The sequence below is a fragment of the Dromaius novaehollandiae genome, chromosome 16 (assembly GCF_036370855.1).
Source record: "Dromaius novaehollandiae isolate bDroNov1 chromosome 16, bDroNov1.hap1, whole genome shotgun sequence".
In the NCBI taxonomy this organism is placed as follows: Eukaryota; Metazoa; Chordata; class Aves; order Casuariiformes; family Dromaiidae; genus Dromaius; species Dromaius novaehollandiae.
In genome coordinates, this window is record NC_088113.1 from 10,308,025 (window position 1) to 10,324,780 (window position 16,756).

Sequence of the window (16,756 nt, forward strand, 5' to 3'; positions counted from 1 at the left end):
TTTGCTTTGAAAGGAAACCAAGAAAAAAAAAAAGGCAGCATCAAAACATCTTGTTTCAGTGCTTTTGGGAGAAAGAAAACCTTGTTCTCTTCTGGAAAGACTTTTCACTGCTGAAATTATTTCAGAAGATAGTGAGATCAAGCAGAAAATAAATTAAAAAATCAGAAGTCTTTTGGAGACGGATCCAGCTCCCCGGTTTCGTTCTCGCTGGCAGCCATGCCGGGCAGTGCCATCAGCGGTGGCCCGGAGCACCCTCGGCACCGCTCGGACTCCCGGCGTTTGTGCAGGGCGACATCTCTCTCTCTCTCCACAGCCTTTTGCAGATGGAGTTAATGAGGAAATAAAAGGTATAAAATTCAGCCCTTCGGAGCAAAGCCAACAGCAGAGGCCACGTCGCCGAGTGATCCGAAGGCTCTCGCCAAGACCGAGAAGGCTCCGTGTTAAAGCTGGTCTTCGGTTACCAAACACTGCACCTCTTCCTAAGTCAGGATTTCACACACCCCTCAAACACCTGGATATACGAGGCTGTTGGGGAACCCCAGGCGGCTGCGCGCAGGCGGCCGGGCTGGGTGGAGGGACGCGGGCGGACGCGGGGCAGAGCTGGCAACGGGGCACCAGGGGAAGCGACAACAAGCAGCCGCTCCAGCAGGCAACCTGCCGCGGCAGCAGCGCAAACGGCTGGAGAACGAACTGCCCCGCACTCACACAACACCGAAAGGAGCCGTCGGTGACGCCGGAGCGCTGCCCGCGAACCAGAGCAGGGCCCGTGCGCCGGCCCGGGAGCACGGAGGGTTGCCCGGGCTGCACGGCGTGGGGCGTGCGTCAGTCGGAGCCGGCGCAGCCCACCATGGAGCACAGCAGTTTTAACCGGGTACTCCGTCCCCGCAGACACGAAAGCGGATTAGAGCCGCTGGATCACCGCCCCGAGCTGGCACAAACGCCAGGAGCACGTTGTCTGCGCGCCGAAGAGCTGGGGCAGGCGCTGCCGGGGAAGCAGCACTGCTGCCTCCTTCAGTGCTGAGCACACTGCGAACCTGAGAGCGGCGGGAGGGAAAGGAACAGACGAGGTGCTTAAAAACCAAATAAAAACCTAAAACGGAACCTCCATGGTGGGGATTTTACTGCCCACGTAGTTCACGATGGAGCCGAAGGGCAGCTGCTGCATTACGTGCTGGTGCATACTCAGCGGCGAATACCTTCCGTCCACATTCCTACATCCGCCACAAGTTTATTGAAATAAACTGTAAGCAGTTCTTGGCCCTGGTAAGAGGAGGGAGTTATCTCTACAGCCAGCCAGTAGCAGATTTATGGACCTCTAAGATGCATTCAAGCCATATTTTCCCTCACAGGACAAGTGTCCTACTTTATTAAAACAGTTTTTCAGCAATCCTGAATCACCGTTGCAACTCCATTTTGTCAAAAGCAAACCGAAGATGTTTTCCAGTACAGTCAAGGAAATTGCAAGTAGCACTATTCTGGTCTGTGAAATAGAAAGCATAATCCTTTAATGTCAAAGACTGAAGCAGAAAAGAGAAAGGTTTTCAGACAATAACAATAAATGCCTAAATAGTTGAACTTGAAAGTGAGAGAGTCATTTTTGCAGCAAAATTAAAAAACACAGTAAACTGTTTTTACTGTACTTTCACTGAGTATTTGAATGAGTGGGCTGAATATCTTGAGAACTGGGAGCAATTCAGATGAACCTGAAAAATTCTTCTTGGCAAAAAGTGTGAAACCCAGCACAAATTGCATTAGTAATTCTGATGATGATGCTCTCAAAAAGATCGACAAAGGTGAATGATTTGGTGAGTTTGCAAATATAAAAAAAAGTTGAAATTGAATGTGAAGATGGGATTAAAAATAAGGCTGGTAAACTAAGAAGTGGAGTGATGTATTCAAGTACTTGGTGTAAAATATAGCCTCAGTAAAAACATAAAAACATTAGCTGGATTTTTAGTGGTACTACCAGGAACCAATGTTTCTTTATAGACAGATGATAAGAAATATAATAGCTATGAAACTATCAAAGCAATCACTGTAAAAATATATTTTCAAGATATGCTTGCAGTGAGTTTTATATTATGCTGCTTTAAATTTAAAATTTCAGAAGACATATTTTCTTCCCAGTAGAAAATCCCTTAATTTTCTCTTATATAATTACAGAATTAAAAGAGGAGTTACAAAACATGAAAAAGCAGCAGTCTGTTGATGGCACACATAGATAAGGCATTTTGAAAAGTATATCACGTTATTTTTGCTTTTAGGATGGGTTATGTCAAAAGTCGATGTACTGTCTTAGAGTATTATGATAAAACTTGTGTTATCACTCGGTCTTTGGTGACGGGTCTTGCCTTCAGTTTGCAGCGATACAGGTTGAATCACAGCCTCAAATTATTTGTCTTGTGTAGTCTTCTGTAAACAATCTGTTCGGGGCCTCTTATGTAACCTTATCCCTACCAACTTCAGCAAAAAATGCTGCCATCGTGAAAAATGTGCATAATGTATAACAAATTTAGCCTTTTTGGTAATTACAGACAAGCGAATCTTTTTTTTTCATCTTGGAACATGGTTACCGCAGTCTGGAGGAGGGAGGATGGGACAAGGCAAAGAGAAACAAGAAAAAGGGGAAAAGAAGCCTTCGAGGCAGTGCTGTAAAAATACTAATGCATTTTACCAAACCGTTGCTGGCTTTTGAGGTGAGGAGAAGGCATTTGTGCCCTTTAGGGTCTTGCCAGCTGCCCAGTGCTGCAGGACATGAAAGCCCTTCTTGGCTGCTCGCTGAGGCCAGCCTCACCACTGGCGCAGGAGCAAGGTGGCAACACATGTAGAGTTAAGTATCCTCAAGTGTTTGCTGTAATTTCTGCTTCCAAGATGAAATTTTGCTGTAGCTGCTATGTTGAATCACCTCTTGCTCTATAAATCTGCCAATGTCTATCCAGGCCTGGAGCAAATCCATTTGCTGCAACTTTTACAAGTACCAAAGCCCATCTGCAGGAAGTCGCACACAGGATTATTTCTCTCTTCTTCTTATTACAGACTCAGCAGACTCGTTTAAAAAAGCTATTTCACGAACCTGTTGCCTCCCGGGCTGCGAACGTGTGCAGGAGCCAACGCTAGCCTGAGAGCCACGGGCTTTGGCAGCATCAGTGACCCCAACACGCCGCTCCTGCAGAGGGGGCAGGAATGCCGAGATGAGACATGCTGCAGCGAGGAACATTTTGTCCACAAGATTATATATTCCAGCAACTGAAGGGCCCAAATCCCAACGCTAAATCCAAATTAAATTACCATTTGCTGTGCTACTTAGAGGTACCTGCTATAAAGAGGTGCTTATGCTGCAGGCGGCAGCGTAGCACGGACCCATCCAAGCAAAACAAGCTCCTCGTTAGCTCAAGCGCCAGGAGCACTCCAGTTGCTGCAGCACAGAGCTCATATGGTCTCATTCGCTGGGTTCCTTGGCCTTCTCACCCAGGGTCTGCTGCTATCCCAGCCGTTTGGAGCTGGGTTGGTCTCTGGGGGCTGCGCAGGGCACGGGGTGGTCCCCGTTGGGGGACGCGTCCCTGTGTTGGCTGGAGCAGCTCTGCACCGCGAGCTGCCACCCTCCAGCGCGCGGAGGCAGCTCAACTCAGAAATCTCGATTCCTATTTTCAAACCAGAAGCTAACACAGGAGAGCCACGAAGCCTATCTTCTGTATTCCTTCCGTAGCCTGTAAACCAACGTCTACTCTCACAGGTAACACAGCCTCCCAGTCTCGGCACCGAATGCTGACGTTACATTTACTCCGCTTTCACACACACGGACACATGTGTGTGCACAGGGCAAGCAGCCGGAGCCACCGTCCTTCTAAAGTCGGTGAGAGGAGCAAGCCTGAACCCTCCTAAGCACAACCTGGGACAGCTGCCATACCAGCGCTAAGCAATTTGGCTTGGTAGTTCTGAGCCATCTTAATTCTCCCACCATCATTGCTTCGCTTGGTTATCATTCATGCATTTCCATATGCTAGTTAGCTGGGAGGAAAGAGGTCGGAAATTTGCAGTTGGAGTGGATGAGTCTGTATTTGTGGAACTGGAGCTGAATTACCCACCAGTTGAAGCGTTATTGTGTTCTACAATAATTGCTGATTAAAATTCAAACGCACTAAATTCCACCTGTCACTCCCAGCATCGCCTCCGCTGGTGACAATGCCGACGCCACGAGCGGGTATGAACGGAAGGAGTGAGCGAAGCAGTTCGGCTGCACAGTTCCACGCTTACACGCAGCCACAGTCTGCTCAACCCCCTCTCCCAAGCCCTCGGGATATTTTCCACAAAATGTCTGCTCTACAGGAGGCTTCGGTAAATGAAGACGCCACGGTTCAGATTTTCAAAAGCAGCCTCTTCATTTTCCCACACACGCGGGACTGACACCCGTCCGCCTGAGCTGCAGCCCTCAGCGTCGGCTGCGGCCAGTCAACCTGCGGCTTTTAATGCACAGAAGACTATGACCATTGGTCTGCCTTCTGGGGGGCTTTCCTCTTACGAAGCTTTTTAGAGGAGCTGGATGGGTTGTTCGCATACATGAGCTCCTACTTGGTATCTCAGGTTTGCTCCTGGCCGCAGGATGTGTCCCAAGTCCACTTCTCCTTCCATTTTTCTCCAGCTGTCTTGAACATGCCCTGTTCTGTGGCTGCAAAACTCCTTCTGGCTGGTTAACTTCCCGGTCCTTTCCTTTGCCCCTTGCGCATCCTCCAGTTCAGCATTTCGGCCTCTTCTCACTTTTTCTCTTCCACCCTCTTTTCCCCAGCTCCCTCAAGCTTTTCCTCGCCTCGCTGTGCCTAGCGCTTCCCAGCCTGGAGGGCTGCAGAGCAGCACAGCCCCCGGGGAGGTGCCGTGTGCATGGTAACTCAGGGAAGCGGATGAGCAATACCTGCTCTCAGCAGCATTTTCTCCACGCAAGCGTCTTTCCTTCTCCCTTCTGCTCATGGCTGAATGTTGCAACAGTATGTTTTTATCAGGTCTGTGAACACAGCGTGGCGGTCTGGCCCGGTCCTCAGGGACGGGCTGGCGGAGCTGCGGCAGGGCTGGCACCCCCAGGGCGCTCTCGGCTCACCTGGACTCCAGCCCCGCCAAGGATGCTGCAAAACCTCTCCGGCTGCAGTGCGCAGTGTTTCCCATGGACAGCCTAGCTTTGCTGAGGCTAGAAGATACAAATGCTTACAAAGTATCAGTGGAAAGCTGAAGATAGTTTTGAGATTAAGGCAGGAAATCTGCATTCAATTCCTAGCTCCCACAGAGACTTTCCACATGTGGTCTTCATGTCCCGAACTTGTATGAGAAGAACTGTTCTGCCTTCTGTCTTTTGTCTATACTGCTTGACACAGTGAGCACTTTGGGGGAGAGAAAGCCCTTCACTGTGTGCTTACACTGTACCTGTCTCCTCCGGGTTTCAGCCTTCAGAATTCCCTCAGCACAGATTATAAGTTGTAATAAGTAATTTAAAAGGTGTAGTGTTGTGAATGTGTACGACTACCAACCCAGTGAAACCGTAGTACTTTGTGTAACTGGGCACACAAGTCAACGTCTCTCAACATCACCCCATACTGATGCAATGCCACGATGCAGGGAGGTGCAACGTCAGGCCACTCGGCTGTGCTTATTCACCGCTTGTGGGGATCCACGTCCAGCATGATCTCACCTCCTGCCCTCCACACTGCTCGGGAAGACCAGGATGAGCTCAAGTCTGCTAAAGGCAATCAATTAGAGCCAACAGGTAGCCCTGGAGGGCAAGGATATCAGTTTTGCATTTGCTTTTGGGAGCCAGAGTACCTCGTGTACCAACAACTACTGGAAGTGCCCTGGTCTGGGCACCACCTTCGCGCCAGGGAAGGGAGGGCTGGTGGGGGATGGCGAGGGAGGCAACACTCTTCGCCCTTGGGGTTGCTATATTTACTCGGAGCACATTTATGCATGTGACGTGTTCTCAGGGCCCCACTAGCAGGGTTTGTCTCTGCACTGCCTTCGAGCTCCCAGTTTAATTAACGTGTGGATTTGTTTTTGAGCAAGCAGTGGGCAGACAGGGCAGAGAGAGCGACAAATACAAACAGGGAGTTTGGTTGGATCTGCAAACAGGCATGCACAGAGCAGTAGGGCAGCACGAGGGGGAGAAGGCAGCATTTTACCCTTGTATGTAAAAATTACTTCCTAGGCTGATCCAGACATCTAAGACTTGAGCCAAAAATATAAGCTAGTGCAAAGAGGAAGAGCCAGCAGGAAAATCTGTCAGAGCTTTCCATGGCTCAATCCATCAGAGCCTACTTCACTGCGGAAACACTCAATTAGCTGCTTTCGCTAGAGCAGCCACAGACAAGGTAATCTGGGGGTAGTAAATCTTCAACTTTATCCTGTCTCTCCGTTGCAGTCTTAGTTTATTTACAGCGTCACAGGAGTCTTCCTCGCTTCTTAGCCTCACCTCTCAAAGTTTCTCCCAAGGATTTTTCTGTCCATGCTGATCAATGAAGAAGAACAGTTAGGGACTAATGGTTTCCAGGTTCACTGCAAATCCTTACTTCCCTTAATGCACAGCCAAAACAAATTGTTTCCTCCAAGCATCTGGCCTGGGGCAATTAGCTCTTTAACTCTCCATCTGATTTGCAGCTGCCAATGCATTTGGTCTTGCTTTAAGGCAGATGTTTTCGGTTTGGGATGTTTTGCTCCTACCAGTGATCAAAGGGCCCTGCAGTACACAGATTAGGCAGGTCCCTGCCCTGAAGAGCAAAATGTTGTAACAGGCAAATGAGAGGCAGATGACACTGAGGCTGAGGGATGCTGCTAGGAGCACTCAGCCCAAGCCCCTGCGCAGCGAAAGGCCACAAAGAGCTCTGCCTGGAGCACAGCTGGTACCACGGATATGTTAGAGAGGGAGGCGTGAGACTTAGCTTGGAAAAAGAGTCCCAGAAGAGCATTAAGAAGATCTGACTACAGTAAAGTTTAGGGCTCACACTGGGATTTTGGAGGAGGTGAGAAGCTGTGCAGAGACACAAAGGGCCTGAGCTGTGTCTGGAGTGGGGGATGAAGCTGGCAGAGGGGTGGGGAGCAGAGAGAGGAACAAAACTGACGCAGGGAAATAAGAGACATCTAGGTGACCAAAGCATACAGTAGAGTTCAAATTTCCATTCCTCCTTTAAAATTTTCTTTGCATGCCTTAAACAAATAGAAACCAGCTCTCAGCACTTCTAGGTAGCTCCTGCGCCTGAGAACCTGGAAGCAAATTTTGATTCACAGATGTCTCTTGCTCCTCACATTGAATGTGCTGCCAGGACTCATAGACAGGAGCTGTCTAACAGCTTTAGTGCACTTGGATTTGTCCCTATAGCTGCTGCTAATGTCTTGATTGGTGCTATTGAAATCTCTTGTCAAGCATATGGTAATACGCTCCTCACGGATGTTCCTGCTTTTCAGAGCTCGGACCTGGATTCATTGTTTCCTGTAATGAGTTCATTCCTTTCCTTCTGCTTTACTGCCTGCCCAGGCTAGCTGTTGTGAAGGAAATAAGCTCTGTTTATTATTTATTGTTATTAACACCAGTAAAAATTCTGTTTAGTATTTAGATTTAAAAAAATGTATTTTTAGTAGTGAGCCCTACAAACTTAATCTGCAATCTGACAGTCAAATGACCTCTGCTATCCTTGACACATCACCAGTAACAAAGACTCTGGTGTCAGGGCACTAACTGGCCTTAATTGCCCTAACTGGCCTCACCTGGGTCTCCCTGCCCAGTAGCTCCGTTTAAGCTTGGGCCTGGCTCTTACCTGAGCTGGGTTGTGGGTGTGCCTGCCCTAGGCCTCTTCCTTCATCCTTGTTTGGCTTTCCTGGATTGAGCTAGGACTTGGTGCATTACCTTACCTGATGATGACTGGACTGCTGCCAGGACCTCCTGCTGCCACCGCCCTGCCCTGCTCACGGGCCTCTGGCGCAGAGGGACTGTGCCCTGTTGGTGATGATGTTGCCTGGCTTGTGCTGTGGCTGCCGCAGCCCCTGACTTGCCTCCTTTGTAACTCTAGCAGGACTTTTCAGTAGATCCAAGGCTCTTAATGGTCTTATTTCACTGTTCCAGAGAAAAGCATAGGCACTTTCATGTGCTGTAATTTTTCTGTTATGTTGCTTACTGCACCTGGAAATAAAAACAAAAGCAGTAGCTGCAAGTATGAGTACTTTAGTTCTGTTACAGCTGTAGAGTTCAAATGGGGTTGAGCCAGGTGCTAGGAATGATTGACCCCAAGACAGTCTGGTTGTTTTCTAGCTTTCTGCAGCTGGGCTCAAGCACTTGAACATGTTCTCTGACTCCAGGCAGTCATTCTGCAGCACTTGGTTTATAGCAGATTCAGCCACACTTCTCTCTCCTCTAGAGACTCTAGGTGCTAATCCGCACTTTGCAATAGCAAAGACAGGCCTGTCGCTTGCATGTGTTAAAGGAGATGGTGCTGGGTTATGACGATGGGTGGACAGAAGCGTGCTAGGAACGCTTTCCCCTGTGCCACCAGGGCCTATCACCCTCGCTAGGGAGATCAGGTCAGTGTCAGAAACCACGCTCTGCCTCCTCCCATCTGAGGTTCAGACGCAGGGGATAATCCATGATATGCTGGGTTTCCTTCATGTAAATGGGGAGGGGTGATAGTGATGTCCGTGCCGCTTCGGAGCGTCCGGAGCGAGCAACGCTCAGCTCCTGCGGACAGCCGGTACTTCCGAGCGGGAGCCAGCAATTCTGGGGGAGGCAAACTCAAGAAGTCATCTTTTGGGAAGGGTCTAAAAGTCACTGCTCGGGTAGCACCCCACGCTGCCACCAGCATCCAGCCGACGGCGGGCTGCAGAGACCCGCGCTCTGGGGACAAGTGCCCGGGGCCTGGCACGGCCTGGTGGCCGGTCTCTGCTTCCGGAGGAGCCCTGCCAGCTGCAGATGAGGGAGCCAGCTGCTCGCCTGTGGAGAAAAGAGCGGGGGGGGATGACAAACTTCCGATCTATTTTTACCCTCCTATAAACAATCAAGGAAAATAATTTGTTTGTACATGCTTTCCGCCGGGGAACTTGGATACTACTTCCAAGGAGTGATCTCAGTGCCTGAAGAGCGGGGTCCGGGGGGAGAAGACACCTCCGAGGGGTGGTGGCGGTGATGACCCATGGCCGTGGGATGGGGGAGGAGGACAGGGGAAAAAGTTATATGCATGGGATTAAATGCGATCACAGCCCGGTTTGGAGCAGGCTTCTCCGAGGAGGCAGAGCCCCTTCCGTTAGCCAACAGGATGCTGTTAATGAGATATCTGTGGGTGCAGCATCCTTTTGGAAAGACGGGGCTTTTCCCACCGCTGCCGTGCCCTGGGTCTGCGCGCCGCAGCGGCACCCCCGCGCTGGGAGCGCCCCGAGCAGCCCGAGCCGCTGCGGGTCCCGGGGCACCTGCCGGATTTCGGTCCCCGGATCCACCCCACTGGCGTTTGAGCGACGCTGTTGCTCCGAAACGTGGATCCCTCGGGAATGCCGCGCTTATCAAACGTCCTTCCGAGGCGGGAAGTGGCTGGAAATGGTCATTCACCAAAACGACTGTTTATTGCGTGTAACCAGGGAACGAGACGAGTCCCGCCGTGCACCAAAGCGTTAAGAGAAGGCAAACGTAATTTATCTCCATCGCTGCACAGAGCCGCGTGTAGCGAGGTGCCGCGTGTAGCTCCAGAAAAACAAAAACACCCGTCGGGCGGCCGGAGACACGCGCAAATACTCCCGCGGCTCCGCCGGAGGCCGGGACCGGGGCGCCGCTCCGCAGAAAGCCTGCGGGGGCCTCGGGTGCCGCGGGGCCGGGCGCAGCGGCGGCGCCGCAAGGCCTGGACGGGGCGGCGGGACCGGGGCCGCGGCGCTGCGGGGGCTCCCGGGGGGTGGGGTGGGGGGGGCTCCCGGGGGGTGGGGTGGGGGGGGCTCCCGGGGCCGCGCGCGCGGGCGGGGCGGGGCGGGGCCGGCGGGGCCGCGCGCGCCGCTACCGGTGGGGGAGGCTCGGGAGCGGGGCGGGGTCACGGGGGCGTGGCCTCATCCTGGCCACGCCCCCGGGCGCTGCCGCGGCCGCTGATTGGCGGCGCCGCGAGTGGGCGGGCCCGGGCCGCGGAGGCGGCGCGGAGGCGGCGGCGGCGCCGGCAGCAGGTGGCTCCGCACCGGCGGCTCCGCACAGGCGCCGCGCTCCCGGCCCGCACCGCCCCGCGCCGCCTCGCCGCGGCCCCCGCCGCAGCCAAGACGCCGCGGGCCGTGCTCCGCGTGAAGAATGGGGCGGCGAAGCTGGCCAAGCCGCCGGCGGCGGCGGCGGAGGCCCCCGGCAGCGCCCCCGGGCCCGGGCTCTTCATGGAGCGGTCGCAGAGCCGCCTCAGCCTCTCCGCCTCCTTCGAGGCCCTGGCCATCTACTTCCCCTGCATGAACAGCTTCGACGAGGAGGACGCGGGTACGGCCGGGGCGGGCGGCGGTGGAGCGGGGGGCGCGGAGGGGGCCGGGGGGCGAGCGGGGCGTTGGGGGTGTGAATGGGCGGTGGTCACGCAGGGGGTTGGGGTGTGAATGGGGGGGCGAGGAGGGGGCAGGGAGTGAATGGGGTGGTAGCCAGGCAGGGGGTTGGGGTGTGAATGAGGGGTGGGGGGTGAGGAGGGGGTTGGCGGTGTGAATGGGCGGTGGTCAAGCAGGGGGTCAGGGTGTGAATGGGGAGTGAGGTGGGGGGTTGGGGGTGTGAATGGGGCAGTGGTCAGGCAAGGGGTTGGGGTGTGAAAGGGGCGAGGAGGGCATTAGGGGTGTGAATGGGGCGGTGGCCAGACAGGCCGTTGTAGGGGTGCAAACGGGCTGGGAGTGGGGGGGGGGTTCCGGATGACAGTGAATCTGGGGGCGACAGAGCGGGTTGGGGTGTAAATGGGGCTGGCGGCGAGGTAGGGCGTTAGGGGTGTAAAAGAGGTGGTGGTCAGGCAGGGAGCTGGCAGGGAACTGGGGTGGGCGCAAGACGGGGTCAGGGTGTAAATGGGGAAAGGGGGTGAGGTAGGGGGCACGGTGTAAATGTGGGGGGTAGGCGGGAGGTTGGGGGTGCAAATGCAGCTGGGGGCGATGCACAGGGCTGGGGTGTAAGTGAGCTGGGGGGCCACGCGTGGGTTCAGCAGGACACGGGAGGCTGGGGAGCGAGGCAGGAGATCAGCGGTGTTAATGGGGTTGGGGCGATGCGGGGGGTTAGGGGTGTGAATGGGGCGGGGGTTGAGGGGTGAGGGTGTGTTAAGACCGGCGGGTATAGGGGGCTGGGGGTGGTGGGCAGCATTTGGGGCGCTGGCTGCGGGTGCAAATGGGGCTGAGGGTGATGGGCAGCGTTACGGGTGCTGGCTGCAGATGTAGATGGGGCTGGGGGCGATGGGCAGCGTTAGGGGGTGCTGACGTGGGTGTAAATGGGGCAGGATGTATTTGGGGCAGGGAGGGTGCCGAAAGGGGGAAGAAAGGGAGGAAGGTGTCCCCACGGCAGGGGCGGGTGGTGCACGGAGACAAAGTGGGGCCGGGGCTCGCAGGGTGTGGGGAGGCAACGCAGCGGGGCAGGAGGCTTATGTGCCCCGGGGGGAGCGTCGGTGCAGAGCCCTTAGGGGCAGCCCGAAGGGGAGGATGATGAGGAGCGAGGAGGAAGCTGGAGCGTGAATGGGGTCAACAGCGGATGAGTTGGTGGGAGAGGGGACGCGGAGCCGCGCGGGCTGTGCCGAGGGCTCCGGGGAAGGGTCGCAGGTCTCCAGGAGGCTTTGCCTGTGTCCGTCCGGCCTCCGATGCCGAGGAAGCAGGAATCGCAGCGCGGGGGTGGCCGGGGGTGGCAGCGGGAGCAGATCTGGGCGAGGTGGCTGCTTTTAGCAGGAGAGTGGGTTTGCGGTGTGCTGGCGCTCGCCCTGACTCAGCGGAGGCTTTGGTGTGTGCTCGGTCCCCTTCTGATCTCCAGCTGCACGGCACAGCTGCCCAGCGGTTCCCCGGCATCTCGTGTGCAGCAGGAAACGCGGGGCCGGGGTGCTGCGGCGCGTGTGTGAGGACGTGCATGCGTGGGGAGACTGCAAGGGGAGATCTTATCGCGGTGATGAGATGCACCGTCTCTGTTCTAATTGTTATCAAAATCTGGGGTATTTACAAATGAGCGGCTTAAGCTTCAGCTCTGCTGCTGCGCTGAGCTGCCTCCGGTACGAGGTGGTGAAGGAGAACGCGTGTCTTCTGCTGCTCGTTGTGTCCAGCCTGCTGCTGGCTTATACGCGCTGAACGCTCAGGTTAATCGTCCTGAGGGGTCCTTAGCACAGTACACCGTGCTGCTTTCAGGGCAAAAAAGGGGGATTCTGCTGAAACCCGGGGAAAGCATTATTTACATAATCCTTTCGGAATAGATGCAGTGATTTGTGCCTGCTTTGTGAAGACGTTTTTGGCTTCAAAGAGTTGGCAGTGTTAATAAAACATGACCAAGCTTCAAAAGGAGGGATATTAGTGGGGAAAAGTAGGGAAGAAACTGGGTTGAACGGGAGAGGAAGGATGCTGGGTGCAGAGAAGGTGCTGGGAGGAGGGGGCGGCACAGCCGCTGTATGGAGAGCCGGTGTGTGGATGGAGAGGGCATACGGGGCAGTGGATGGAGAGCAGGGTTTAAGCACTTTCTCCATTCCCAGTGGCTTATTTTAAAATGAGTCATGTTTTTTGTGGTACACATTGTACCAGAAACTGAACCTACCCTGTAATCTTTTGAATAGCAAATATTGAAACTTGGTAACTAAGCCATATTTTAATGCTGACTATCACAAAATGCCGGCGTGCTCCTTTGTCTAGGAGCTCATCCCGAGATGTGCCGATTCCGGCAGGAATACATGGGCAAATCAGCACATTAAATGCTGCACCTGTAACACTGTTGTTTTTAAATGAATTGACGTAAGAATCACTACCTCATCTACATGATTAACTTACGATTGTCATGAGCATCATGCAAGGATGCCAGGAAGCAGGGAGAAGATTGTATCCTCCAACTGATTTTTTAAAACAAAATTAGAAAAAAATTCTTGCTAATGATTTATTTGTTCTTTGTATCCAGTTTGCATGCTAGGGAGCACACATGGCAGTAATGGGAGCATTGGGAAGTCTCGGTGCTGTTGCTTTGGAAATGATTTATAGCGAGACATGTTAGAGTACAAGAACCCGACACAATGACTTGAATGATATTTCATTCCTGAGTGCCTGACCCCTTTTGCTCTGAGCAACTTGACAGTTTAAGTGAATGCTTCCTGTTCCAGTGCTTAGAAAAATGATTTTGCACAGAATTTACTTATTTAGTCTCATTTACTGAATGCTCATGCATGAGTGTTGATAGGCTGCTCTTAATAGAGCACAAGTACTTGTCTCTGGATGAAATAAATCTACAATTAAGACCCCGTTTTCCAAAAGGTTATTAGTGGAGCTTGCTTGCCTGAGTTAGTCTCATTAGAGGAGCTACTTGGGGTAACATTGAATACACCAGGGCATTGCAGTATTGCTCCTCTAGTTCATAGCTATGGATGTGTATTCAGACATGTATGAGCAAACAGCAAGAAAGAACATGTGCAGCTTTTTTTTGTGTTAAAATTACAAGCATTTATTTTTTTCAGAAAAATAAATGTTGTAGAGGAGAAATGATAAAAGAAATGAGAGTTGTGGCAGACCAGATTCTGTGATAATCATACTGATGCATCCTCCTGAAATGGAAGAGATTCTGACCAGTTTTGATTGCAGTATGACTTCTGTCAAAAAAAACAGATCTTGAGAGCTAGTTCAGAGGGGTGAATACTGCATTTGGCAAGATGTTCTCTGTAGGAGATGGCAGCAAAAAAGAAAAGATTGATCCCACGAGCATTGACAAAGTAAACAATCCTATTTCAAAGGGACACATCATCCATTTTGTGTGAAGCTGAGAACCATATCTTTAAGAGAATAGTCATCCTACGGAGAAAGAAGAGGAGCTGATAAATGGCCAGCCTTAAAGGAAACTTGACATGCTCCTCTGAAAGGGGAGAACAGCCTAATGAGAGCCAGCTTGAATCTAAACAGGAAAGATTCTTGAATTGTGTTATTTATGTTACTACAGGTGGGTCAGATTAACAGGGTGTAGAAGGATGTTTGCAAGAGTGCCAATGCTGAGAGCTATGCAGATGTGGAAACATAGCTGGCTGTATTTGATCAAGACTAAAAATACCTGTGGGTTCTAGGATTTCCCATTTTATATCTTGAAAAAATGGACTAGCTTTTGAAAAATGCTCTTACTTGCAGAAATTTCCATTTCTGCCTTGGCCCTTTTGCTCTTCTTTACTGTCCATCTTCCGGACAGTAGATGAGAAGACTGTTCTCATTTTCCTTGTCTCTTCTGCCTGCCACAAAACCGGGGGTGTCTCGAATGATTTCTCAGAAATGAAGTGGATGCAGATGGTGCCCGCTTATATCATAGCGTGTGAAAGCAGAAAGGTCAGTGAACGCAGGATGGTAATAGCAATGCAAGACTTGGGGCAAGAAAACTGACCTCTTTCGAATGCTCCTAGAACCAATCATCCTGTAATGCCAGTGTGACTGAGCTTCAGATGTGTCCTGTGGCAAATACAGTCATGTGCCTGTCTCTCCAAAGAGCTGGATATGGAGTGGCACTGAAATTTGCACTCCTGCCTTGTAATAGCAGGTTCATTCCTCAGCTGCTTATGCAAAGAGGATGCTCTGAGCAAACATGGAGCTCTGCTCCCCAGTAAGGTGCAGAGGGGATTTGAAATAACAGAAATTACTGCCTGGAGTCCCTACATTATTGAGTGCAGACTAATAACACTTTTGATCTCAGAATGGTAACGTTGCTAAGCTTCCCGTTGGCTGAGGGCCGCTGTCTTCACTCCATCAAACTCCCCATCAACAGCAGTGACAGTTGAGGATAAGTTAAGGACTCCTCTGGGTCCAGTAGTGTTCACCTTATTCATCAGTGACCTGGATGAAGGGACAGAGTGCCCCCTCAGCAAGTTTGCTGGTGATACAAAACTGGGAGGAGAGGCTGATAGCCCAGGGGGCTGTGCTGCCCTTCAGAGGGACCTCGACAGGCTGTAGAGGTGGGCGGAGAGGAACCGCATGAAGTTCCGCAAAGGCAGGTGCGGAGTCCGGCACCTAGGGAGGAATAACCTCATGCACCAGGACAGGCTGGGGTCTGAGCTGCTGGAAAGCAGCTCTGCGGAGAAGGACCTGGGGTCCTGGTGGACTGCAGGCTAATCATGAGCCAGCAATGTGCCCCTGTGGCCAAGAAGGCCAGTAGTATCCTGGGTTGCGTTGGGGAGAGCACTGCCAGCAGGTCGAGGGAGGTAATGCTCCCCCTCTACTGAGTCCTGGTGAGGCCACATCTGGAGCGCTGCGTCCAGTGCTGGGCTCCCCAATGCAAGAGGGACATGGAGCTACTGGAGAGAGCCCTGGGGAAGGCTACTCAGATGACTAAGGGACTGGAGCATCTCTCGTATGAGGAAAGGCTGAGAGAGCTGGGCCTGTTCAGCCTGGAGAAGAGAAGGCTGAGGGGGGATCTTATCAGTGCCTACCAGTATCTGAAGGGAGGGTGTAAAGAGGATGGAGCCAGACTCTTTTCAGTGGTGCCCAGCAATAGGACGAGAGGAAACGGGCACAAACTGAAACACAGGAAGTTCTGTCTGCACATGATAAACTTATCGTGAGAGTGACTGAGGACTGAGGGTGGCAGCCAGAGAGGTTGTGGAGTCTCCTTGCTTGGAGATACTCAAAAGCCATCTGGACACAATCCTTGGAAATGTGCTCTAGGTGACCTTGCCTGAGCAGGGGCGTTGGACTAGAGGATCTCCAGAGGTCCCTTCCAGCGTTAACTATTCTGTGATTTTGAAACTGGAGTTATCATCATAATTATTGGTTTAACTTAGGCAAATGTCTGACTGGAGCTCTGTGATTTTTTTTCAATTATGGACAAAATGGGCCAAAAAGAGAAACTTAAACTGAAGCACGTATATTGAAATGGACGCATGCCTGTCAGTATGAAGTACGCTTTCCTGCCTGGGTCATGCCTGCGAGCCTCGGGATTCTCCCTCTGCCCTGCTGGGTTAGGTGGAGTCGCTGGAGGTGGCCTGCCATCCCAGGCCTTGTCCCCCATCCCTGACTGCTGGCCATCACACGCACATTAATCATGTCAGTGTGACTGCACTTTCTGTGTGCACGTTTCTAGAAATGGGAACTTAAACTGAGGCGTATTTCTAGCAGTTTGAAAGCAATCTTAATAGCACTGAGGATCTGCCATGCGCTTTGTCTCAGTCTTGGCTGGATTCAGCCTTTCGCTATGCTGGTATTCATGTGGCAACATGTCCTGAACTGCCAAATGGCAAGTGCATGTGGGTTAAAAATAATGTGTTGAGGATTTATGACTGTGGGAATCTGCCTGTAGACAGCTTAGGAATTAAGGTGCAGTTTGCAACTTAAGCAGCAGTATTGTGGAGTGGTGCATGAAATCTGCCTTTTGCTGACAGTGGCCTTAGCTTTGCTGAATCCAGGACTGGGGAGGGTCCTTAAGGTTAATGGTGGTGACCTCCTTAACCTTGTATTTGCTGATATGGAGGAGAACCAGCTTTCTCTGTGTGCAGCGTGGAGTTTGGAAAATTCACTAAAGCAGAACAAAAAGTGATTTTTGGTAGAGAGCGATGGAAACTGCCTCGGAGCTACACAGACATGCACAAAAACCCAGCAAGTTTTGGGCAGGGATGAGGAGGTGGTT

At 52.2% G+C, this 16,756-nt stretch overlaps 1 protein-coding gene and 1 long non-coding RNA gene across 2 annotated transcripts in view; one reads left to right on the forward strand and one right to left on the reverse strand.

The window, feature by feature from the left end:
• Nucleotides 1-1,488: 1,488 nt before the first annotated feature.
• On the reverse strand, nucleotides 1,489-9,899 carry LOC112979079 (uncharacterized). Its single transcript, XR_003258099.2, has 2 exons — nucleotides 9,042-9,899; nucleotides 1,489-8,953 (listed from the first exon to the last, which is right to left on the reverse strand). It is a non-coding gene; the product is annotated as an uncharacterized LOC112979079 (long non-coding RNA).
• Nucleotides 9,900-10,145: 246 nt separating this feature from the next.
• RIMS4 (regulating synaptic membrane exocytosis 4) overlaps nucleotides 10,146-16,756 on the forward strand; it is a 66,504-nt gene continuing 59,893 nt past the window's right edge. The window contains exon 1 of the mRNA XM_026092980.2: nucleotides 10,146-10,450. Coding sequence (XP_025948765.1) covers nucleotides 10,354-10,450 — 97 coding nt within the window. The 5' untranslated portion in view covers nucleotides 10,146-10,353. The remainder of the gene's footprint in view (nucleotides 10,451-16,756) is intronic.